At 37.9% G+C, this 26944-nt stretch overlaps 2 protein-coding genes across 2 annotated transcripts in view; both read right to left on the bottom strand.

Annotated features, from left to right (window-relative positions):
• Positions 1–1363, bottom strand: part of LOC135215847 (neural-cadherin-like) — a 16661-nt gene extending 15298 nt beyond the window's left edge. The window contains 4 exon segments of the mRNA XM_064250800.1: positions 246–383; positions 879–911; positions 914–1045; positions 1340–1363. Coding sequence (XP_064106870.1) covers positions 246–383; positions 879–911; positions 914–1045; positions 1340–1363 — 327 coding nt within the window.
• Positions 1364–1374: 11 nt separating this feature from the next.
• Positions 1375–26944, bottom strand: part of LOC135215846 (cadherin-20-like) — a 274336-nt gene continuing 248766 nt past the window's right edge. Inside the window, exons 3-4 of the mRNA XM_064250799.1 lie at positions 10145–10288; positions 1375–1532 (exon numbers count right to left, since the gene is read on the bottom strand). Of these exons, the coding sequence (XP_064106869.1) occupies positions 1375–1532; positions 10145–10288 (302 nt within the window). The remainder of the gene's footprint in view (positions 1533–10144; positions 10289–26944) is intronic.

Here is a 26944-nt window from a genome sequence, read left to right as displayed (position 1 = left end):
ATTGCCTTATCTTAATTCTTTCCAATGAACACTATATTCTTTGGAAGCTTGAATGTCCGGTCAGTGGCACCTGTGGTGGGCCTGTTTCATATCAGTCGGGTTCATCTTCTAATAATAATAATAATAATAATAATAATAATAATAATAATAATAATAATAATAATAATAATAATAATGCTCGCTAGAACTCGAATCTACTAATTGGGTTTTTACATTGTCATACAATTTATTGTAGGAGAACAAACCTTCCTAACGTAGATTTCTCCAGTCGAAGGGATGATCTCGAAATGTGAGTTCTCGGGACTTTCGACGTCGATTCCTTGACCCGACAGAGAGAACACGATGGCTCGGGGTCGATCGAAATCTCCATCGGTCACTTGCACCTTAAAACAGAAGGGAAGGCATAGGTTGAAATACCTGTGAGCACGCGAGCATCTATTTCATTTCAGAGGCTGTAAATATCTTGTTCGTGATGTTTTATAATGCTTTTTTAGTTTTCTGTAAAAGTAAACTATTATGGCCGTTTTCTTTGTCAATCCATCCGTCCGTCCTCTCTCAGATCTAAAAACCTGCTGAAGCTAGTGGGCTGCAAACTGGTATTTTGATCATTCACCCTCCAATCATCAAACATACCAAATTGCAGCCCTCTAGCATCAGTAGTTTTTTTTAAGGTTAAAATTAGCCATGGATTGTGCTTTTGGCGGCGCTTTCCGGAGGCATGGGACGCCCCCTCACTCTACAGCATCTGATAAGAAAGTGGAAAGTTGCTGGTTATACTTTAGTGGTCATATACAGCATCATACGTTGTACAGAAAGCTCGATTTTTTTTACTTGTTTGTTTGTTTGTTTGTTTGTTTGTTTTTGGTTTTTTTTCTTACCGTCAACACGCGTTTAGGCAAATCCTTGTCATCGTTTCTTCTGGAATCCAGACTTCGTATAAATGCTGACTGAAGATGGGTGGGTTGTCGTTGACGTCACGAACCTGCACGATGATGCTTGCATCACTCTCGTGGCGTCCGTCCGATACGACAAGGCGAAGGTCGTACTGGAGGTGAAAGTCGTTGTAATATATATATATCAGAAATAGGTGGACAAAACGAATAACAGAATGGGTCCCTAGAGATTGCAAACGAAGCAGGGGTAAGGAAGAGAAGACGATGGATTGACGAGCTAAGAAATTTTGCAGGTATAGAATGGCATAGAAAGACCATAAACAGACAGGAGTGGAAGGACATGTCTCAGGCCTTTGTCCTGCAGTGGAATAGCAATGGCTGATGATGATGATGATATATATAGATATATATATATATTAAACAACTTAGAGTACCTATCCACCCACTATCCATCCATACAGCGCATCCATTATAAATCTATTCACCTTCGTATGTAGAAACCTAAATTATCCATTCTACTTGCCTTCTTCCTTTTTTCGTAATCGAGGGGTTTAGCTAAATACAAGACTCCAGTCACGTTGCCAATAACGAATGTCTTGTCTTCGTTCCCTTCAACGATTTCGTAGAACATTCGCGATGCTGCAAGAAATATAAAGCATGATTATCGAAATTAAGTTCAGATTATTCCACTTCGATGAAATGAGGAGACGACCTTTTGTTTATATTTGTCAATATCTACTTATTTATTTAATTTATTGGTTCACCTTTATGTATATAATAACTGATATCTTCTTTCTGCATTTCGTATCATCCATAACTTCTTTCAGATGAACATCATATTCTTTGGAAGATTGAATTGGTGGGCATGTTACACATGTACTAGAGTTTATCTTCTGAATAATATAACAATATAATAATAATAATAATAATAATAATAATAATAATAATAATAATAATAATAATAATAATAATAATAATAATATAACCCGTATTTACAAAGACCAAACCAAGCAAAGGGGCCAATGACTTAAAATTCAAACTTCCAAAGAATATGATGTTCATATGAAGGAAGTAACCAAAGGTAATAAAAATACAGAAAGAAGCGATCGGTTATTAGACAAAATATTGTATATAACACGATGACAAATCAATAGATAATAATGTAAGAAAACTATTGAATAGTAATAATAATACTAATAATAATAATAATATTGACAACAACAACAACAACAACAACAATAATAATAATAATAATAATAATAATAATAATAAAAATAATAAAAATAAAAATAGGTAACGTAAGATATAAAGGCAAGGATGATGAACAAATATTCAAAGGAACTGAGACAAATCCAGACTATTTTTCCTGTGACTTTATTACCCGCTAAAACAATGACTATTTTTTCTGGGCTTTATTACCCGCTACTACAGAGACTATTTTCCAGTGGCTTTATTACCCACTACCACCGAGAATATTTTTCCTGTGACTTTATTACCCGCTACCACAGAGACTATTTTTCCTTTGGCTTTATTACCCGCTACTACAGAGACTTTTTTCCTTTTAACTTCATTACCCGCTACCAGAGAGACTATTTTTCCCGTGACTTTATTACCCACTACCACAGAGACTTTTTCCTGTTACTTTGTTACCCGTTCCGACAGAGACTATTTTTCATGTTTCATTATTATCCTCTACCACAGAGACTATTTTTCATGTTTCATTATTATCCTCTACCACAGAGACTATTTTTCCTATGACTTTATTAGCCACTACCACAGAGACTATTTTTCCTGTGACTTTATTACCCACTACCACAGAGACTTTTTCCTGTTACTTTGTTACCCGTTCCGACAGAGACTATTTTTCATGTTTCATTATTATCCTCTACCACAGAGACTGTTTATCCTGTGAATTTATTAGCCACTACAACAGAGACTATTTTTCCTGTGACTTTATTAGCCACTACAACAGAGACTATTTGTCCTGTGGCTTTATTACCTGCTACCACAGAGACTATTTTTCCTATGACTATTAGTCACTACAACAGAGACTATTTTTCCTGTGACTTTATTACCGGCTACTACAGAGACTATTTTTCCTATGACTTTATTAGCCACTACAACAGAGACTATTTTTCCTGTGGCTTTATTACCTGCTACCACAGAGACTATTTTTCCTGTGACTTTATTAGCCACTACAATAGAGACTATTTTTCCTGTGGCTTTATTAGCCACTACAATAGAGACTATTTTTCTTGTGACTTTATTAGCCACTACAATAGAGACTATTTTTCCTGTGACTTTATTACTCAATACCACAGAGACTATTTTTCCTGTGACTTTATTAGCCACTACAACAGAGACTATTTTTTCTTGTGCTTTATTAGCCACTTACAATAGACGCTTTTTCCTGTGGCTTATTAGCCACTCATAATAGAGACTATTTTTCCTTCGTGACTTTTTATTAAGCCACTACAATAGAGGATATTTTCCTGGGAAACCTTTTTTGTTTTTACTGTTTTACCACAGTGATATTTTTTCTATTTTTTGACTTTATTAGCCCCTACCCCCCCCCCCAACAAGACTTGTTTTTCCTGTGACTTTGTATTACCTGGCTACCTACAAGTGGACTATTTTCTTTTCCTGTGACTTTTTATAGCCCCACTACAAATAGAGACTGTTTTCCTTTCCTGTGAATTTATAGCCAATTTAAAATTTTAGAGGACTATTTTCATGTGTCTTTAATTAGCCACTACAACAGAGAATTTTTCCTGTTTGACTTTTCATTACTCAATACACAGAGCTATTTTTCCTGGGACTTTTTATTAGCCACTACAAATAAGAGACTATTTTTCCTGTGAACTTTATTAGCCCACTACCAATAGTGACTATTTTTCCTGTGACTTTTATTACCCGCTACCAACAGAGCTATTTTTCCTGTGACTTTTTAGCACTTACGAACAGAGATATTTTTCCTGTTAACTTATTACCCGATACAATAGGAAGACTAATTTTTCCTGTGACGTTTATTAGCCACTAAACACCAGGAGAATTTTTACATGTTTTGGCCTTATTAGCCACTTAAAAAAGAGACTTTATTTTACCCTGTGATTTATATAGCCCACTACAACAGATGACTATTTTTGTTCCCTGTGTGACTTTATTACCGTACAATAGAGGGGGGAACCTTATTTTCCTGACTTATAGCCCTTACACAGAGAATTTTTCCTTCCTGTGACTTGGATTAGTCAACTACCAACAAGGAGTATTTTTCCTGTTTTTCCGCCTTTATTAGCCACTACAAAGAGACCTTTTTATTTTTCCCTGGACTTTATTAGCCAATCGACAACAGAGACTTTTTATTTTTCCTGTGACTTTATTAGCCACTACAACAGAGAATTTTTCCTGTGGCTTTATTAGCCGCTACAACAGAGACTATTTTTCCTGTGACTTTATTACCCGCTACCACAGAGACTATTTTTCCTGTGACTTTATTACCGGCTACTACAGAGACTATTTTTCCTGTGACTTTATTAGCCACTACAATAGAGACTATTTTTCCTGTGGCTTTATTACCCGCTACCACAGAGACTATTTTTCCTGTGACTCTATTACCCACTACCACAGAGACTATTTTTCCTGTGACTTAACAGCCACTACCACAGAGACTATTTTTCCTGTGACTTTATTACCCACTACCACAGTGACTATTTTTCCTATGACTATTAGCCACTACAACAGAGACTATTTTCCTGACTTTTATTACCCACTACCACAGGGAAGAGAACTATTTATCTGTGACTCTATTTTTGTTTTTTACCCACTACCACAGAGACTATTTTTTCCGTGACTTTTTAACTTTATTCCACTACCACAGAGACTATTTTTTGTTTCCTGGTGACTTTATTACACACTACCACAGCCAGTGACTATTTTTACCCCTGTTGACTTTATACATTACTACCACAGTGACTATTTTTCCTGTGACTTTATTACCCACCTACCCACAGAGACTATTTTTCCTGAGACTTTATTACCCACTACCACAGAGACCCTATTTTTTTTTCTGTCCTGTTACTTTATTACCACTACCCACAGTGACTTTTTTATTTTCCGGTGACTATTTTTTACCCCCTTACCACAGAGACTATTTTTCCTGTGGACTTTTATTACCCACTACCACAGTGACTATTTTTTCCTATTTGATTTATTTTTACACCCACCACAGTGACTATTTTTCCTGTGACTTTTATTACCCGACTACACAGTGACTATTTTTCCTGTGGACTTTATTACCCACTACCCACAGTGACTATTTTTCCTGTGACTTTATTTTTAGCCACCTACACCCAGTGACTATTTTTCCTGTGTTTTACCCACTACCACAGTGGACTATTTTTCCTGTGGACTTTATTACCCCCACCTACACAGTGACATTTTTCCCTAATTTTTCCTTTTTTTGTGACGTTATTACCCACTACCACAGTGACTATTTTTACCTGTGACTATTTTTTTTCTACCCACTACCACAGATGACTATTTTTCCTGTGACTTATTACCCACTACCACAGTGACTAGTTTTTCCTGTGACTATTACCCCTACCACAGAGGTACTTTATTTTTCCCTGTGACTTATTACCCAAATACCCATCCAGTGACTATTTTTCCTGTGACTTTATTACCCCGCTACCACGTGACTATTTTTCCTGTGACTTTATTACCCACTACACAGGGAGGACCCGATTTTTCCTTCTTTGTGGACTTTATTTTTTACACCCTACCACAGAGGACTATTTTTCCTGTGACTTTAGTTACCCACTACCACAGTGACTATTTTTCCCTGACTATTTTTACAATACCCCCAAGTGACTATTGTACTGTGACTTTATTCCCACCTTTTTACACCCAAGTGACTTTTTATTTTTTTTTCCTCCTGTGACTTTCCCATTACCCACTAACCACAGTGACTCCCTTTTTCCTGTGACTTTATTAGCCCCACTACCACAGAAGAAGGGATGTTCCCTTGTTGACTTTTTTTATTTTTACCACCTACCACAGAGACTTTATTGTGTTTCCTTTGTGACTTTATTACCCCTACCACAGTGACTATTTTTTCCTGTGACTTTATTACCCACTACCACATGATTTCTTCCTATTTTTTTCTGTGACTTTATTAGCCCGCTACCACAGAGACTATTTTTTCCTGTGACTTATTACCCACTACCACAGAGGGAAGATTATTTCCTTGTGAATTAATTCGCCTACCCACAAGATATTTTTTTATTTTTCCTGACTATTTTTACACCCTACCAACAGTGACTTTATTTTTCCTGTGGCTTGACCCTTACCCTACTACCAGTATTTTGACTATTTTTTCCTGTGACTTTATTACCCACTACCACAGAGACTATTTTATTTTTCCTGTGACTTTATTACCCACTACCACAGTGACTATTTTTCCTGTGACTTTATTACCCACTACCACAGTGACTATTTTTCCTGTGACTTTATTACCCACTACCACAGAGACTTTATTTTCTGGACTTTATTTTTATCCATTACCACTGTGAACTTTATTTTTCCTGTGACTTATTAACCACTACCACAGTGACTATTTTCCTGTGAATTTATTACCCAACTACCACAGGAACCTATTTTTTTCCTGTGACAACTTTTATACCCACTAACAGGACATTTTTCCTGGGGTGACTTTATACCCCATCCCCACCACAGAGGGGGAAAACTAAAAATTTTTTTTTTTTTTTCCCTGTGACCTTTATACCCACTACCCACAGAGGACTTTTTTATTTGTCCGTGTGACTTTATTACCCACACCACAGTGACTATTTTTCCCGTGACTATTATCCACTACCATCCAGGACTATTCTTCCTGTGACTTTATTACCCACTACCACAAGTGACTTTTTTAGTTTTTCCTGTGACTTTATTAGCCTACTATCCCAGGGAAATTTTTCCTTTGTGACTTTATTACCCACTACCACAGTGACTATTTTTCCTGTGGACTTTATTAGCCCACTACAACAGAAGAGGAATTTTTCCTGTGACCTTTATTACCCATACCACAGTTGACTATTTTTCGTGACTTTATTACCCACTACCACAGAGACTTAATTTTTACCTGTGACTTATATTACACCCAATTTACCACAGTGACTATTTTCCTGGGGGTGGGACTTTACTTTGACCCACTACCACAGAGGAATATTTTTCCTTGCGACTTTATTACCCAACTACCACAGTGACCTATTTTTCCTGGTGAAACTTTATTACCCACTACAACAGTGACCCTATTTTTCCTGTGAATTTATTACCAACTACCACAGAGACTATTTTTCCTAGTGACTTTTTATTTTTACCCACTTTACAACAGAGACTTTATTTTCCCTGTGACCTCTATACCCCCCCCACTACCCCACAGGGATATTTTTCCTGTGACGGATTACCCACTTTTTACCACAGGACTATTTCATGTGTGGATCTTTATTACCCACTTTACCACAGTGACCGATTTTTCCTGTGACTGTATTTACCCACTACCACCAGTTGACTATTTTCCTGGGTGACTTTATTACCCATTACCACAGAGGACTATTTTTTCCCTGTGAATTTATTACCCACTACCACAGAGACTATTTTTCCTGTGACTTTATTTTTACCCACTTACCACAGTGACTTATTTGTTTCCTGTATGACCCTTTATTACCACTACCCACAGTGGACTATTTTTCCTGTGGAATTTATTAGCCACTTACCACAGAGAGCTTTTTCCGAGACTTTATTTACCCACTACCACAGAAGACTATTTTTCTCCTGTGACCTTTATTACCGCTACCACAGAGAATATTTCCTTGTGACTTTATTACCCACTTACCACAGTGACTATTTTTACTGTGTCTTATTACCCGCTTACCACAGTGACTTATTTCCCCTGAGACTTATACCCACTACACAGAGACTATTTTTCCGTGACTTATTTTTTACCCACTACCACAGTGACTTTATTGTTTCCTGTGACCCTTGAGTTACCCACTAACCCACAGTGACTTATTTTCCTGTGAACTTTATTTTTACCCACTACCACAGAGACTATTTTTCCTGGATGACTTTATTAACCCACTACCACGTGACTATTTTCTGGGTGACTTTCATTTACCACTGACCAAGTGAACTTATTTTTCCTGGACCCCTTATTACCCACTACCACAGTGACTATTTTTCCTTGACTATTTTTAACCCACTACCACAGAGGATATTTTTTCCTGTGACTTTGTATAACCCACTACCACAGGGAACCTATTTTCCTGTGACTTTATTACCCACTACCACAGTGGGACTTATTTTCCTGTGACTTTCTTACCCACTTACCCACAGAGACTATTTTCCGTGACTTTATTACCCACTACACAAGAGGACTATTTTTACTGAGACTTTATTTTTACCCACTACCACAGTGACTTTATTTTCCTGTTTGACTTATTAACCCACTACCACAGTGACCTATTTTTCGTGACCTTTATACCCACTACCACAGTGACTATTTTTCCTGGACTTTATTTTAGACACTTACCACAGAGGCCTATTTTGTCCTTTAGACTTTATTACCCAACTACCACAGAGACTATTTTTTCTGTGGACTTATTAACCACTACCACAGTGACCCTAATTTTCGGTGGGCTGTATTACCGCTACCACAGAGGGACTTTTTATTTTTCCTGTGACCTCATATTACCACTACCACAGAGACTATTTTCCGGTGACGTTACACAGCCCACTTACCCCACAGAAGAGACTATTTTTCCTGTGACTTATGTACCCACTCCACAGTGGACATTTTCCTCAGGACTATTCAGCCCTACAACAGAGACATTTTCCGAGAAATCCCCGTTTATTACCCACTACCACAGTGACTATTTTTCCTATGACTATAGCTGAGCACTCACAGAGACTTGTTTTCCTGTGACTTATACCCATACCACAGAGACTATTTTTCCTGTGACTATTACCCACTACCACAGGACTATTTTTCCGATTGACTTTTTATTAGCACCTACCCACAGAGAATATTTTCCTGTGACTTTATTACCCACTACCACAGTGACTATTTTTCTGTGACTATTAGCACTACCACAGTGACTATTTTTCCTGTTACTTTGTTACCCACTACAACAGAGACTATTTTTCCTGTTACTTTGTTACCCACTACAACAGAGACTATTTTTCCTGTGACTATACCCACTTTTACCCACAGTGACTTTATTCCCTGTGACTTTATTACCCTACCACAGTGACTATTTTTCCTGTGACTATTTTTTCCACACATACCACAGAGGACTATTTTTCCTGTGACTTATTACCCACTACCACACACTATTCTGTGACGTTATTACACTACCAACAGGACCTATTTTTCCTGGGACTTTATTACCCCATACCACAGAGGACTATTTGTCATGTGGATTATACCCACACCACAGTGACTATTTTTCCTGTGCTTATATTACCCACTACCACGAGGATTTTTTTTCCGTGACTTTATTACACTACCACAGTGACTATTTGTCCTGATGGACTTATACCCATACCACAGATAGGACTATTTTTCCTGTGACTTTATTACCACTTTACAACAGAGGACATCTTTCCTTTAGTTGCTGACTTTATTACCCACTCCCACAGTGAATTTTTCCTGTGACTTCATACCCACTACACAGAGACTTATTTTCCTGGCTTTAATTAACACAATACCAACATGACTATTTTTCCTGTGACTTTACTACCCCCTACCACAGAGATCTATTTTTTCCTGTGGGCTTTATTAGCCCCTACAACAGAGACTATTTTTCCTGTGACTTTATTACCCACTACCACAGAGACTATTTTTCCTGTGACTTTATTACCCACTACCACAGTGACTATTTTTCCTGTGACTTTATTACCCACTACCACAGAGACTATTTTTCCTGTGACTTTATTACCCACTACCACAGAGACTATTTTTCCTGTGACTTTATTAGTCACTACCACAGAGACTATTTTTCCTGTGACTTTATTACCCACTACCACAGAGACTATTTGTCCTGTGACTTTATTACCCACTACCACAGAGACTATTTTTCCTGTGACTTTATTACCCGCTAAAACAGACTTTATTCCTGGGAATACAATAAAGTTGGAATATCCTACAGAGCCAAACTACAAAGTCTTATAAACTGCAGTGTGCCACTATTTACCTTCGTCGAGGTCCCTGGCTGAGAGGGTGAGGAGGCTCTGGTTGACTGCCTCGTCCTCTTCGAGTTCGACCTCGTAGAGGGACTGTTCAAAGAAGGGTGGGTGGTCGTTCTTGTCTGCCAGGCCTATCCTCAGGAACTTTGTAACTGCAGGAGATAAAGGAAGGACAATTTGTTATTATTAATATTATTATAGAATAAACCCATAATCCCATGAACATTATATATATAATATATATATATATATATATATATATATATATATATATATATATATATATATATGTGTGTGTGTGTGTGTGTGTGTGTGTGTGTGTATCTATATATGTATACATCGAGCTACAAATGTCCTTTAATATCTCAATACCAACCTCTACCTCGGAATTATTCTAATATTTTCATATATGCTTAACCGAAGGGGAATTTAATTAGGCGATATAGAATTGGTGGCGCCCAGGCGCGAACCCAGGACACCATACAAATCCAGGAACGTCAGAGCCTATAAATTAATGCCGTCTCTCACCCTCAAATACCTTTCGCGCTCAGGTATTCGCTGATTTGGAGTCAGCATTAACCCACCTTGACCTCAGTAGTGTTGTAGTGCTTATGACAGCACGTAGCCATTAATATAAGTCATATCACATTACCGTGATTCATATACATACATCGAGCTACAAATGTTCTTTAATATCTAATTCACTCTACCTCGGAATTATTATATTTTCATATATGCTTAACCGAATGCCACGTGCAGATTTCTCAGTTTGTCTGTACCGTTGCGTCACATTCGAAGCTTCTGGAAAGAATTGTGTCCCAAAACGTTTTGTGCCAAATCAATTGCCTTGCTCTTGTGCGAAATGAAAGATTCATTCGGGGTTAAATCCTCAAAGCGTTTACATCTCTCTCTCTTATCTCTCTCTCTTCATCGCACGGCACTTTTGATTTTAAAGTAACGTAACGATTTGATACTCTCGGAATGGTCACTCGTAACTTGCAGATTCAGATTTGATATTTCTTAGAGTTCATTTAGTGTTATTTAGTGCCTTTTGTGGAATCTGAACAAACATTATATTAGTGTGTAACGGCGCCTATTTTTGTGAAACAAGCTGCAGCAAAGAAAGAAAATTGGTATGCCAAGAAGGCAAAGTGTGTTATATTTTTATTAGTTGCAACTAATATCTAATGGTTATGATGTTTTGGTAAAAACTAATAACTAATAGTCAGTGGTTTGGTAAGAAACTAATAACTATTGGTTACGATGGTTTGAGTGAAAAGATTTACATTTTTACACTTTGCAAATTTTTTTGTTTTGTGTGTGTTTCATTTGAAGTGCATTTATCCATTTTCTTATTGAAGTGTTTATTTTTGGTGCATTTATTCATTTTCTTATTGAAGTGTGTCTTTTTATTTTATATTCTGTGTGATTAATACTTTTTGCAATTTTGGTATTTTCCACATTTTTCATACTTTTTGCAATTTTGGTATTTTCCACATTTTTCTGTGTTTTCATTTACATTCACAATTTAATTAACTTAGTTATTTTCATTACTTAATGGTTGCACATTTAATTAAATTTAACCCTTGTGAATTAATTTGTACTTAGAATTCTTTTCAAGTTTCATTGTTGTTTAAACCTTATACGTTATATATATTATATATATATATATATATATATATATATATATATATATATATATATATAAATTTAATATATTATATAACATACATATATAATATATCTTATATATATATATCATATAAATATATATTATCTTACCTATCATATATATATATATATTTTATATAAATATCTATATATATATGATATATGTAATATATAAATGAATATATATCTGTATTTATATTACTTAAACGTACATATAGTATATATGTATGTGTGTGCGTTTATATACATATTATATATACATATATATATATATATAATATCTATATTTATATATATATATATATATATATTATATATATAGATATGTGTGTGTGTTGTGTGTGTGTGGTGTGTAGAGAGAGAGAGAGAGAGAGAGAGAGAGAGAGAGAGAGAGAGAGAGAGAGAGAGAGAGATAATAAGCAAATTGACACGCCTTATTAAATATTCTCATGAGTTCACAATCTTCAGACGCAGAAGTTTTTATGTTGGCCTTTGACATTCACCTGATGTCTGTCTGTCCATCATAGCTAGCCACTGAGACAGGACCTAAAGCTGAAAGTTCAATTCGACTCCAAATTAATTAATATTGATGATGGTTTATTTCTTGCCAATGCCCCTGGCTCGAAGGAGATTATGTTAGTTGACTTTGTAATTCCAACGCAGCTAAAAAGCTAACAGTAATTGGCTTTCCAGGTGCACTCCAATACAGTAAATATAAACCCCATTTAATCTTCCTACGTTGCACAGTTTATGACGATTTGTCCTTCCAATTCTAAGAAGTAATCCGCTTTTTTTATTAGAAATTAGAAATTATACTTTTGCATTAAAACAAATGATAGCATAGAAAATTAGGAAAAACAGTAAGTTGTAGATTTATATCTATGTCGTATGCGTAGAGATGCATGGAAATTCTACCTTCGAATCATGAAAACAAAAATTTATCCTGCATTAAATGAATATTGGCAAAAGCTGTCCGTATTTCTTAACCTAGAGCAAGCCTAAGCTAAGCCGAATCAGAGATGCAAGACATTAACTTATGACAGCACCAAATTATGGAGTGAGATTATTAACACGAACCACGGGAGAATGAAAGAAGGAAAGAAGGAATCACTCATCATCAGACATGAGATTACCAAGAACACAAGTAACACAGCAAACAGGTTGTAACGCTAAATGGCACACTGTGAGGGGGACATAATATCCCTCTATATAAACAATTGGAAAGATAGAGACACCAGGAGGTACCATGGACCCACTGACGAAAACAAATTTCGGAAAGTGAATTTTTTTTAATGAGAAAATATATATTTACGGTTCTTACAATTTGTTGAATAGAAACAGAATATGTTCAATTTGTGTGCCAGGTATTGTGCCTCCGTGCGACGTCACTGAGCCGTTTCTCTCGAGATCAAGTCCTAAGGGGACTTTTTCCCTTTCTGGTGATAACTTTGAGTAATGAATAGAATAGCAGGCTTAAATAACGTCTCCTTAATCCTTCGCAATAATTTAGATGCTCTGTCTTCGACACTGATATACATACTCTGTTCATCACAATTTTTACATATGTACAATAATAAAAGATAAAAAAAAGTTTCATATATGTACAGAATTGCTTAAAGTTCTCTCTCTCTCTCTCTCTCTCTCTCTCTCTCTCTCTCTCTCTCTCTGTGTGTGTGTGTGTGTGTGTGTGTGCTGTATAAAGGTTTAAATACCACGTTTAAAAGTACTTATAAACGTAACTATAAACGTAACTATAAAATATGATTAAACTTCAAAATATACACTGTAAAATACTTCCTAAGGTGTTCTAAACGCTTGTAAGTAGTTAGTTATACACGTATCTTTATTTGCCATATCTTTAATATGCATTGGATGTCCCCATTTATTCGTGAAGATAAAACAAAACGTGCTATGGCCGTGTGAACAGCAGGAATGGAAAGGTCATTATTACGGAGGACCAAAAAAACTCCGTCAACATGTTGAACATAGCGCTCGTAATTAAAGTGGATGATTTTCATTTGTAAAGTACAAATTTGCGCCAAACATATATTCAGGAGATAGTCATTTTTATCCCGTTGTCGTCTGTTCGTAGACTGTGTGCATTGTGTTGTCTCTACTTTGTGAAGTATACGTACTATTATGAGGCACTGAGCTAAAATAAAGGATATTATGATTACATATTATTATTATTATTATTATTATTATTAATAGTAAAACGTCAAACGCGCAAGCTGATGCCATCTATTGGTTCCCTGAGATGATCACTTCCAACCGGCTTCTTCGGTAATTTACTTCTCTCTCTCTCTCTCTCTCTCTCTCTCTCTCTCTCTCTCTCTCTCTCTCTCTCTCCTTGGCCGGTCGGGCTATGTCTTCGCTTTTGTACCTGAAGTATCGCCGGATTTTTAACAGGTATGGTGGGAGGGCCGTTAACAATTCGATAGTTTTCTCTATTACTTTATCGTTGTCTTCTCAATAACACTTGAATGAAAGATGCAACATATGCTGACCACAGCATATGTTGCATCTAAAATTCCTAACTTCAATGCGTTAGGTCTCTTTGTGAACTCGCTGGTATAGTATGAAGAAAAAATGCTAAATAACAGTTTAGGAAGTAGTTGGTAAGTTTCATTAGCAGCCAACTCGAGGCAAAGGGGAACGTCGTCAGTATTGATAATTATCAAGTTACTAAGGTTCGAAATGTGGCTTTATAATAATACACTTCATTGCCTAATGTTTGGCGACCGTTAAATTTTCTTCACTTTCAAAATTTGCAAAGGATAATTCATGAAATCTTATATAACACCAATCGATTCCCCGCTCTGCCAACAAAGAATCAGAGGAATTTATTTCTAGTGATAGCTATTCATTTCTCGGTGAGGTTCGGATCTCAAAATAAGCTGTAGGTCCCGTTGCTAAGTAACCAGTTGGTTCATAGTCACGTGCAAATATCTAATCTTTCGGGCCAGCCCTATGAGAGCTGTTATCAGCTCAGTTGTCTGGTAAAACTAAGATATACTTAACTTTATATAACACCAAAAAAAAAAAAATTTTTGATTAAGGCATACTCTATCTTCTGCCTGTCTCCTTTCCTGGATGTAATTGCTTTTTCGGTTAACCAAACCAACAGTTCACGTTCACGCAGCGAGCATTTTTCCAATCGCCCATATCCTGCATTGTTAATTAGTGACAAACGTAGCCGACGCTTTTCTTGCAATTCCTCTTGTCCTGCTTCCTATGACTGGCTAAATTCATCAAAATATAAGGACATCTTGAGAAAAACCTTTCCAAATAAATAAATTAATCATAAATGTTAATTGTTATTGAATGGCTTCAATTTATTGTGTTTTCTTTAAGATGTGATTCTAAATATAATGTAAACCTCGTTTCCCATTTGGTGTTAGTCTAAGGAATCTATGTTAACCCTCTTTTTGTTGTACTTCGCTAATTTGTAATATGCATCTTTTGTAAGTATCATATATTGTGTTTTGAAATAAGAGAAAAAAATATGTCGTATACACAAATAGTGTTCTCTGTTTCATATTCGCCCACCAGCCAGATGCATTACGTCCACAACATATCCAATGACAAAAAGAATGGCTTTCAAATGTTCTATTGTTTCAATTGATTTCCCTTTTTTTTTTTTTTTTAAGTTTTACTGAAATCAAATTAACTCTCTCTCTATTACAGGCGTGTGTATGCAACCTTGTAATTGTTTGTTTGAGCGTGCGAGAGAGAGAAAGACAAGAAAAAATGCTCATTTGACAATAAAAATGGAGAAGGGGGCTGGGCGCCGGCGGGCTATGACTGATCACTATAATGATTTCGCCACAATCCGTAATGAAAAAACGAGAGAGAGAGAGAGAGAGAGAGAGAGAGAGAGAGAGAGAGAGAGAGAGAGAGGGAGAGAGAGAAAGAGAGAGAGAGACTATTATGATTTCGATGTCTCTCGTGCATCGCAATCATTGCGTAATTAGAACAAATATTATATTTAATATAAAAACATATATATTCAATATAAAATAAATATATCGAATATAAAACACATATTATTATTCAAAAAGAAATAATGGCCACATAGTATCAAATTACGCAGCAAAATATTACCTACCAGGGACACCTCACATTTTATAGGAAAGCCGTGGCATCGACTCTCCAGTGACGTTATACGCTGCTCAGATCAAGCAAAACTTGAGTAGATTGAGTTTTTCCAAGCAAAACTTCCTGTCTCCGAGTAACGGTGATTCGTGCGATGAGGAATGAAAAGGTAGTATTTGCAATAAAGCATTTCCGAGTCGCCAAAACGATGTACGCGTTTGATATGAACTGCCTTTGAGTCCGAGCAGCGCTTGGGAAAGCGTGACTAAAGCAGTATATCCTGAGTGTGTGTGTGTGTGTGTGTGTATCGGCTGGTGGGGGTTGGGGGGTTGTGGGGGGCGGCGTTTGGTGCCGTCAGTGCACCTCACGCGATGCACTGTCGGCATTACCAAAGGAAACTTGCAGTGGGTGAACTGGTCATTTTAATGGTGAATGGAAATTCGGGGTAAATGATATTTGAACTAACTGCATTATTAATCACTTGCAACAGGTTACTATAGTAGATTCACATCCACCGTGCATCTGATGTCTAGGCCAGTCCCATACGGCGCTCCTGATTGGCTATTGATAAGCCAATCACAGGGCTGGAAATTCTCAGTCTCTCTCGAGAGTTCATATAGGTAGGATATGCTTCACCTCTCCCGAGGGATACTTTTGAAAGACGTATCGCTCAGGAGAATTTCCAACCCTGTGATGGCTTATCAACAGCCAGTTAGGAGCGCCGTATGGGACTGGCCTAGGCATCAGATGCACGGGTGATGTGAATCTACTATAGTACTAGTATCTTGTTGCCAGTGTGCTAGAATACATGTCAATAAATACAGCCAGAACGTTACAAACTTGTTATTTTTATTTGTTATTTGCCAAAGAATTCTGAAAGACTATAAACACGACGGTCTTTTGATATCAGATCCAGCAGAAAGAATGTGAGTCTGCTTTGAATATGACGGCATCAGTTTGTCATTTCAAAAGATACAAAGACTAAAATTTTTAATTCAATCGATTTCTCAAGAGGGAATATGATTCGTTCCTAATTGAACAACATGAAACCAATTATAGTATAATTTGCCGGAAATGATGCCAATAAACTCAGGCGAAATGGGTAGAAAAATACAGATACGCAACGACGAAAATAAAGAAAAAAATTTAACGTATATGATTTAATATATCATATACGACTAGAAACTCTGTTGGGTGATTCGTAAATTGTTCACTTCAAACGGACATCCCACGGTAGGGAAACGGAATGTAAATTTTAGGCCAAAGTTCAAGCTCTGGTGCCTATGAGGTCATTAGGTTCTGGAAAGGAAATTGGGAGCAAAGAGGCTTAAAGCGTTCAACAGGAGGACAACCTTGCAGTTGCACTGTGAATTGTTAGAATAAGGAGTCAAGCGAGATGCAAGAAAAAGAATATGAACAGAGGTGCAGTTAAAGGATTGGAAGGAGTTGCAGTTGAAGGATTGGAAGGAGTTGCAGCATAATGCAGCTAAAGGATTGAATGGAATTGCAGCTAAAGGATTGGAAGGAGTTGCAGCTAAAGGATTGGAAGGAGTTGCAGCTAAAGGATTGGAAGGTTGTTGCACAAGGATTGAAGGGGTCCCCCCCCCCCCCCCCCAGCTAAAGGATTGGAAGGAGTTGCAGCTAAAGGATTGGAAGGGGTTCCAGAAAGGATTGGAAGGAGTTTTTTTTTTTTTTTTTTTGCACTAAAGGATTGGAAGGGGTTCCGATAAAGGATTGGAAGGAGTTGCAGCTAAAGGATTGGAAGGAGTTGCAGCTAAAGGATTGGAAGGAGTTGCAGCTAAAGGATTGGAAGGAGTTGCAGCTAAAGGATTGGAAGGGGTTCCAGCTAAAGGATTGGAAGGAGTTGCAGCTAAAGTTGGAATTAGGGGGTAGTAAAGATTGGAAGGAGTTGCAGTTAACGGATTGGAAGGAGTTGCAGCTAAATGATTGGAAGGGGTTCCAGTTAAAGGATTGGAAGTATTTTCAGCTAAAGGATTGGAAGGGGTTCCAGCTAAAGGATTGGAAGGGGTTCCAGCTAAAGGATTGGAAGGAGCTGCAGCTAAAGGATTGGAAGGAGTTTAAGCTGTAGGATTGGAAGGGGTTCAAGCTAAAGGATTGGAAGGGGTTCCAGTTAAAGGATTGGAAGTATTTTCAGCTAAAGGATTGGAAGGGGTTCCAGCTAAAGGATTGGAAGGAGTTGCAGCTAAAGGATTGGAAGGAGTTTCAGCTAAAGGATTGGAAGGAGTAGCAGCTAAAGGATTGGAAGGGGTTCCAGCTGAAGGATTGGAAGGAGTTGCAGTTAAAGGATTGGAAGGTGTTTCAGCTAAAGGATTGGAAGGGGTTCCAGCTAAAGGATTGGAAGGAGTTGCAGTTAAAGGATTGGAAGGAGTTTCAGCTAAAGGATTGGAAGGGGTTCCAGCTAAAGGATTGGAAGGAGTTGCAGTTAAAGGATTGGAAGGAGTTTAAGCTAAAGGATTGGAAGGGGTTCCAGTTAAAGGATTGGAAGTATTTTCAGCTAAAGGATAGGAAGGGGTTCCAGCAAAATGATTAGAAGGAGCTGCAGCTAAAGGATTGGAAGGAGTTTAAGCTGTAGGACTGGAAGGAGTTTAAGCTAAAGGATTGGAAGGGGTTCCAGTTAAAGGATTGGAAGTATTTTCAGCTAAAGGATTGGAAGGGGTTCCAGCTAAAGGATTGGAAGGAGTTGCAGCTAAAGGATTGAATTGTGCTGCAGCTAAAGGATTGGAAGGAGTTGCAGCTAAAGGATTGGAAGGAGTTTAAGCTGAAGGATTGGAAGGAGTTGCAGTTAAAGGATTGGAAGGAGTTTCAGCTAAAGGATTGGAAGGGGTTCCAGCTAAAGGATTGGAAGGAGCTGCAGCTAAAGCATTAGAAAATGATTGGAAGGAGTTGCAGTTAAAGGATTAGAAAATGATTGGAAGGAGTTACAGTTAAAGAATTAGAAAAGGATTGGAAGGCGTTCCAATTAAAGGATTAGAAAATGATTGGAAGGCGTTGCAGTTAAAGGATTAGAAAAGGATTAGAAGGAGTTACAGTTAAAGGATTAAAAAAGAATTGGAAGGCGTTGCAGTTAAAGGATTAGAAAATGATTGTAAGACGTTGCAGTTAAAGGATTGGAAAATGATTGGAAGGAGTTGCAGTTAAAGAATCAGAAAAGATTTGAAGGCGTTGCAGTTGAAGGATTAGAAAATGATTGGAAGGAGTTGCAGTTGAAGGATTAGAAAAGGATTTGAAGGCGTTGCAGTTAAAGGATTAGAAAATGATTGGAAGGAGTTGCAGTTAAAGGATTAGAAAATGATTAGAAGGAGTTGCTGTTAAAGGATTGGAAGGAGTTGCAGCTAAAGGATTGGAAGGAGTTGCAGCTAAGGGATTGGAAGGAGTTGCAGCTAAAGGATTGGAAGGAGTTGCAGCTAAAGGATTGGAAGGAGTTGCAGCTAAAGGATTGGAAGGAGTTGCAGCTAAAGGATTAGAAAAGGATTGGAAGGCGTTGCAGGTAAAGGATTCGAAGGGGATTGAAAGGCATTGCAGCTAAAGGATTAGAAAGAGATTGGAAGGCATTGAAGCTAAAGGATTAGGAAGGGGATTGGTGGAAGCGTTGCAGCTAAAAGGATTATGCAAAGTAATTCGGAATGGACGTGCCTTTTAAAGGATTAGAAAAGGCTGGAACGGGAGTTTGCAGGAATAAAAGGGACTTAAAAATGGAATTGGCTAGGCGTTGCAGCTAAGGATTAGTAATGGGATTGGAAGGGCGTTGCAGTTAGGAGATTAGAAAGGGATTGGAAAGGCGTTGCAAGTTAACGGGATTAGATCCAAAGGGAATTGGAAGGCGTTGCAGTTAAAGGATTAAAAAGAGATTGGAAGGCGTTTCAGCTAAGGATTAGAAAAGGATTGGAAGGTGTTGCAGTTAAAGGATTAAAAATGGATTGGAAGGCGTTGTAGCTAAAGATTAGAAAGGGATTGGAAGGCGTTGGAGATAAAGGATTAGAACGGGATTGGAAGGCGTTGCAGTTAAATATTAGAAAGGGATTGGAAGGATTTGCAGTTAAAGAATTAAAAAGGGATTGGAAGGCGTTGTAGCTAAAGATTAGAAAGGGATTGGAAGGCGTTGAAGTTAAAGGATTAAAAGGGATTGGAAGGCGTTGCAGTTAAAGGATTAGAAAAGGATTGGAAGGTGTTGCAGTTAAAGATTAGATAGGGATTGGAAGGCGTTGCATTTAAAGGATTAAAAAGGGATTGGAAGGCATTGCAGTTAAAGGATTAAAAAGGGATTGGAAGGCATTGCAGTTAAAGGATGAAAAAGGGATTGGAAGGCGTTGCAGCTAAGGATTAGAAAGGGATTGGAAGGCATTGGGGATAAAGGATTAGAAAATGATTGGAAGGAGCTGAAGCTAAAGGATTGTAAGTAGTTGCAGTTAAAGAATTAGAAAAGGATTGGAAGGAGCTGCAGCTAAAGGATTGAAGGGGTTGCAGCTAAAGGATTGGAAGGAGTTGCAATCAAAGGATTGGAAGGAACTGCAGTTAAAGGATTGGAAGGGATTGCAGCTAAAGGATTGGAAGGAATTGCAGCTAAAGGATTGGAAGGAGTTGCAATTAAAGGATTGGAAGGAGCGGCAGCTAAAGGATTGGAGGGGATTGCAGCTAAAGGATTGGAAGGAGTTACAATTAAAGGATTGGAAGGAGTTGCAATTAAAGGATTGGAAGGAGTTGCAATTAAAGGATTGGAAGGAGCGGCAGCTAAAGGATTGGAGGGGATTGCAGCTAAAGGATTGAATGAGTTGCAATAAAGGATTGGAAGGAGCGGCAGCTAAAGGATTGGAGTGGATTGCAGCTAAAGGATTGGAAGGAGTTGCAATTAAAATGATTGGAAGGGAGCGGCAGCTAAAGGATTGGAGGGGATTGCAGCTAAAGGATTAGAAGAAGTTACAATTAAAGGATTGGAAGGAGCGGCAGCTAAAGGATTGGAGTGGATTGCAGCTAAAGGATTAGGAAGGAGTTTTGCAATTAAGGATTGGAAGGAGCGGCAGCTAAAGGATTGGAGTGGATTGCAGCTAAAGGATTAGAAGAAGTTGCAATTAAAGGATTAGAAAAGGATTGGAAAGAGTTGCAGTTATAGTATTAGAAAAGGATTGGAAGGAGAAGCAGTTAAAGAATTAGAAAAGGATTGGTTTGGAGAAGCAGTTAAATTATTAGAAAAGGATTGGATGGACTTGCAGTTAAAGGATTGGAAAGGGATTGGAAGGAGTTGCAGTTAAAGGATTGAAAAGGGATTGGAAGGAGTTGCAGTTAAAGGATTGGAAAAGGATTGGAAGGAGTTGTAGTTAAAGGATTGTAGAAAAGGATTGGAGATAGTTGAAGTTAAATGATTGGAAAATGATTGGAAGGAGTTGCAGTTAAAGGATTAGAAATGAATTGGAAGAATTTGCCGTTAAAGGATTAGAAAAGGATTGGAAGGAGTTGCAGTTAAAGGATTAGAAATGAATTGGAAGAAGTTGCAGTTAAAGGATTAGAAAAGGATGGAAGGAGTTGCAGTTAAAGGATTAGAAATGAATTTGGAAGAAGTTGCAGTTAAAGGTTTAGAAAAGGATGGAAGAAGTTGCAGTTAAAAGATTAGAACAGGATTTGGAAGGCGTTTGCAGTAATAGATTAGAAAAGGAGGATTGGAAGGAGTGCAGTTAAAGGATTTAAAAAGGGATTGGAAGGCATTGCAGTTAAAGGATGAAAAAGGGATTGGAAGGCGTTGCAGCTAAGGATTAGAAAGGGATTGGAAGGCATTGGGGATAAAGGATTAGAAAATGATTGGAAGGAGCTGAAGCTAAAGGATTGTAAGTAGTTGCAGTTAAAGAATTAGAAAAGGATTGGAAGGAGCTGCAGCTAAAGGATTGAAGGGGTTGCAGCTAAAGGATTGGAAGGAGTTGCAATCAAAGGATTGGAAGGAACTGCAGCTAAAGGATTGGAAGGGATTGCAGCTAAAGGATTGAAAGGAATTGCAGCTAAAGGATTGGAAGGAGTTGCAATTAAAGGATTGGAAGGAGCGGCAGCTAAAGGATTGGAGGGGATTGCAGCTAAAGGATTGGAAGGAGTTACAATTAAAGGATTGGAAGGAGTTGCAATTAAAGGATTGGAAGGAGTTGCAATTAAAGGATTGGAAGGAGCGGCAGCTAAAGGATTGGAGTGGATTGCAGCTAAAGGATTGGAAGGAGTTGCAATTAAAGGATTGGAAGGAGCGGCAGCTAAAGGATTGGAGTGGATTGCAGCTAAAGGATTGGAAGGAGTTGCAATTAAATGATTGGAAGGAGCGGCAGCTAAAGGATTGGAGTGGATTGCAGCTAAAGGATTAGAAGAAGTTACAATTAAAGGATTGGAAGGAGCGGCAGCTAAAGGATTGGAGTGGATTGCAGCTAAAGGATTGGAAGGAGTTGCAATTAAAGGATTGGAAGGAGCGGCAGCTAAAGGATTGGAGTGGATTGCAGCTAAAGGATTAGAAGAAGTTGCAATTAAAGGATTAGAAAAGGATTGGAAAGAGTTGCAGTTATAGTATTAGAAAAGGATTGGAAGGAGAAGCAGTTAAAGAATTAGAAAAGGATTGGAAGGAGAAGCAGTTAAATTATTAGAAAAGGATTGGATGGACTTGCAGTTAAAGGATTGGAAAGGGATTGGAAGGAGTTGCAGTTAAAGGATTGAAAAGGGATTGGAAGGAGTTGCAGTTAAAGGATTGGAAAAGGATTGGAAGGAGTTGTAGTTAAAGGATTGTAGAAAAGGATTGGAGATAGTTGAAGTTAAATGATTGGAAAATGATTGGAAGGAGTTGCAGTTAAAGGATTAGAAATGAATTGGAAGAATTTGCCGTTAAAGGATTAGAAAAGGATTGGAAGGAGTTGCAGTTAAAGGATTAGAAATGAATTGGAAGAAGTTGCAGTTAAAGGATTAGAAAAGGATTGGAAGGAGTTACAGTTAAAGGATTAGAAATGAATTGGAAGAAGTTGCAGTTAAAGGTTTAGAAAAGGATTGGAAGAAGTTGCAGTTAAAAGATTAGAACAGGATTGGAAGGCGTTGCAGTTAATAGATTAGAAAAGGATTGGAAGGAGTTGCAGTTAAAGGATTAGAAAAGGATTGGAAGGAGTTGCAGTTAAAGGTTTAGAAAACGATTGGAAGAATTTGCAGTTAAAGGATTAGATAAGGATTAAAAAGGTGTTGTAGTTAAAGGATTAGAACAGGATTGGAAGGCATTGCAGTTAAACGATTAGAAAGGGATTAGAAGACGTGCCAGCTAAAGAATTTGAAAATGATTGGAAGTCGTTGCAGCTGAAGGATTAGAAAAGGATTCGAAGATGTTGCAGTTAAAGGATTAGAAAATAATTGGAAGGAGTTGCAGTTACAGGATTAGAAAAGGATTAGAAGGAGTTGCTGTTAAAGGATAGGAAGGAGTTGCAGCTAAAGGATTGGAAGGAGTTGCAGCTAAAGGATTGGAGGGAGTTGCAGATAAGGAATTAGAAAATGATTGGAAGGCGTTGCAGTTAAAGAATTAGAAAATGATTGGAAGGCGTTGCAGTTAAAGGATTACAAAATGATTGGAAGGCGTTGCAGTTAAAGGATTATACAAGGATTGGAAGGCATTGCAGTTAAAGGATTAGAAAAGGATTGGAAGGCGTTGGTGATAAAGGATTAGACAAGGATTGGAAGAAGCTGCAGCTAAAGGATTGGAAGGAGTTGCAGCTAAAGGATTGGAAAGGGTTTCAGATAAAGGATTGGAAGTAGTGGCAGCTAAAGGAATGGAGAGAGTTGCAGGTAAGGAATTAGAAAATGATTGGAAGGCGTTGCAGTTAAAGAATTAGAAAATGATTGGAAGGCGTTGCAGTTAAAGGATTAGACAAGGATTGGAAGGCGTTGCAGTTAAAGGATTAGAAAAGGATTGGAAGGCGTTGCAGTGAAAGGATTGGAGGGGGTTGCGCAGCTAAAGGATTGGAAGGAGTTGCAGCTAAAGAATTGGAAAGGGTTTCAGATAAAGGATTGGAAGTAGTTGCAGCTAAAGGATTGGAAGGTGTTTCAGATAAAGGATTGGAAGGAGTTGCAGTTAAAGGATTAGAAAAGGATTGGAAGGAGTTGCAGCTAAAGGATTGGAAGAAGCGGCAGCTAGGAATGGAAGGGGAAGGGGTTGCAGCTGAAGGATTAGAATGAGCTGCAATTTAAGGATTGGAAGGAGCAGCAGCTGAAGGTTTGGAAGGAGCTGCAGCTAAAGGATTGGAAGGGTTTGCAGCTAAAAGATTGGAAGGGTTTGCTGCTAAAAGATTAGAAGGAGTTGCAATTTAAAGATTGGAAGGAGTTGCAGCTAAAGGATTGGAAGGAGTTGCAGCTGAAGGATTGGAAGGAGTTGCAATTAAAGGATTGGAAGTAGCAGCAGAAAAGGGATTGGAAGGAGTTACAGCTAAAGGATTGGAAGGAGTTGCAATTAAAGGATTGGAGGGGGCTGCAGCTAAAGGATTGGAAGGAGTTGCAGCTAAATGATTGGAAGGAGTTGCTGCTAAAGGATTGGAAAGGGAGTTGCAATAAGGCTTGGAACGGAACTTGCCGCTAAATTGGATTGGGCAAGGGGATTGCAGGACTACAAGTTTGAAGGACTTGCAGCTAAAGGATTGGAAGAGTTGCAATTAAGGATTGAACTGAAGCGGCCTTCGCTAAAAGGCTTGGAAGGGGATTGCCACCAGGGCTAAAGGATTGGGTTGGAGTTTACAATTTAAAGGAATTGGAAGGATTGGCCAATTAACAGGATTGGGCGGATTTGCAATTAAAGAGTGTAGGAGCGGCAGCTAAAGGATTTGGAGTGGATTGCAGCTAAAGGATTGGAAGGAGTTTGCAATTAAAGGATTGGAAGGAGCGGTCAGCTAAAGGATTGGAGTGGATTTGGCAGCTAAAAGGATTGGAAGGAGTTATGGCAATTCAATGATTGGAAGGATCGGCAGCTAAAGGATTGGGTGGTGGATTGCAGCTAAAGGTATTAGAAGAAGTTACAATTAAAGGATTGGAAGGAGCGTGGCAGCTAAAGGAATTGGAGTGGGATTGCATCATAAAGGATTGGAAGGATGTTGCAATTCAAGGATTGGAGTGGAAGGCGGCAAGCTAAAGGATTGATGAGTGGATTGCAAGCTAAACAGGATTAAGAATGAATTTGCAATTACGGATTAAGAAAATAGGAATTTGGAAAGAGACTTGCAGTTATAGGTTTTATTGAAAATGGATTGGTGGAAGGAAAACCAGTTAAAGAATTAGAAAAGGAATTGGAAGGAGAATGCAGTTTAAATTATTAGAAAAGGATTGGATGGACTTTGCAGTTAAATCGGAGGTTTGTGGAAAGGTAGGGATTGGAAAGGAGTTTGCCAGTTTAAAGGTAATTGTAAAAGGGATTGGAAGGAGTTGTTGCAGTTAAAGGATTGGTGTAAAAGGTATTTGGAAGGAGTTGTAGTTAAAGGATTGTTAGAAAACAAGGATTGGCGATAAGTTGAAGTTAAATATTGGATTGGAAAATGATTGGAAGGAGTTGCAGTTAAAGGATTAGAATGAATTGGAAGCAATTTGCCGTTAAAGGATTAGGAAAAAGATTGGTAATGGAGTTTGCAGTTTAAACGGATTAGAAATGAATTGGAAAAGAAGTTGCAGTTAAAGGATTAGAAAATCAGGATTGATTGGAAGGAGTTGCAGTTAAAAGGATTAGAAATGACAATTGGAATAAGTTGGCAGTTAAAGGTTTAGAAAGGAAGGTTGGTGAAGGTTGCAGTTAAAAGATTTATAACATGGATTGGAAGGCGTTGCAGTTAATAGATTAGAAAGGATTGGTAAAGGGATTTGCAGTTAAAGGATTTAGAAAAGGATTGGTAAGGAGTTGCAGTTTAAGGTTTATAGAAAACGATTGGAGAATTTGCCAGTTAAAGGATTAGTCAAAAGGATTAAAGGCGGCTTGTAGGTTCAAGGATTAGAAAGGGATTAGAAGACGTGCCAGCTAAAAAGATTTGAAAATTGAGTTGGAAGTCGTTGCAGCTGAAGGATTAGAAAAGGATTCGAACGATGTTGCAGTTAAAGGATTAAAAAAGAAAATAATTGGAATAGGGGTTGCCAGTTACAGGATTAGAATAAAGGATTAGAAGGAGTTGCTGTTAAAGGATAGGAAGGAGTTGCAGCTAAAGGATTGGAAGGGGTTCGAGCTAAAGGATTGGAAGTAAGTTTGGCCCAGCTAAAACTGCTTGGAAAGGTATTGTTGGGAATTTGCAGATAAGGAATTAGAAAATGATTGGAAGGCGTTGCAGTTAAAGAATTAGAAAATGATTGGAAGGCGTTGCAGTTAAAGGATTACAAAATGATTGGAAGGCGTTGCAGTTAAAGGATTATACAAGGATTGGAAGGCATTGCAGTTAAAGGATTAGAAAAGGATTGGAAGGCGTTGGTGATAAAGGATTAAGAACTGGATTGGAAGCGCTGCAGCTAAAGGATTTGGAAGGAGTTTGCAGCTAAAGGGAATTGGAAAGGGTTTCAGAAAATAAAGGATTTGAAGTAGTGGCAGCTAAAGGAATGGAGAGAGTTTTTGCAGGTGAAGGGAATTTAGAAACTGATTGGCAAGGCGGTTGCCAGTTTAAGAATTAGAAAATGATTGGAAGGCGTTGCAGTTAAAGGATTAGACAAGGATTGGAAGGCGTTGCAGTTAAAGGATTAGAAAAGGATTGGAAGGCGTTGCAGTGAAAGGATTAGACAAGGATTGGAAGAAACTGCAGCTAAAGGATTGGAAGTAGTTGCAGCTAAAGGATTGGAAGGTGTTTCAGATAAAGGATTAGAAGGAGTTGCAGTTAAAGGATTAGAAAAGGATTGGAAGGAGTTGCAGCTAAAGGATTGGAAGAAGCGCAGCTAAAGGAATGGAAGGGGTTACAACTAAAGGATTAGAAGGAGTTGCAATTTAAGGATTGGAAGGAGCAGCAGCTGAAGGATTGGAAGGAGTTGCAATTAAAGGATTGAAAGGAGCTGCAGCTAAAGGATTGGAAGGGTTT

Source organism: Macrobrachium nipponense, chromosome 5 (assembly GCF_015104395.2).
Source record: "Macrobrachium nipponense isolate FS-2020 chromosome 5, ASM1510439v2, whole genome shotgun sequence".
Taxonomy (NCBI): Eukaryota; Metazoa; Arthropoda; class Malacostraca; order Decapoda; family Palaemonidae; genus Macrobrachium; species Macrobrachium nipponense.
The sequence above is the reverse complement of the archived record's forward strand: the minus strand, read 5'-3'. Positions and strand labels throughout refer to the sequence as shown.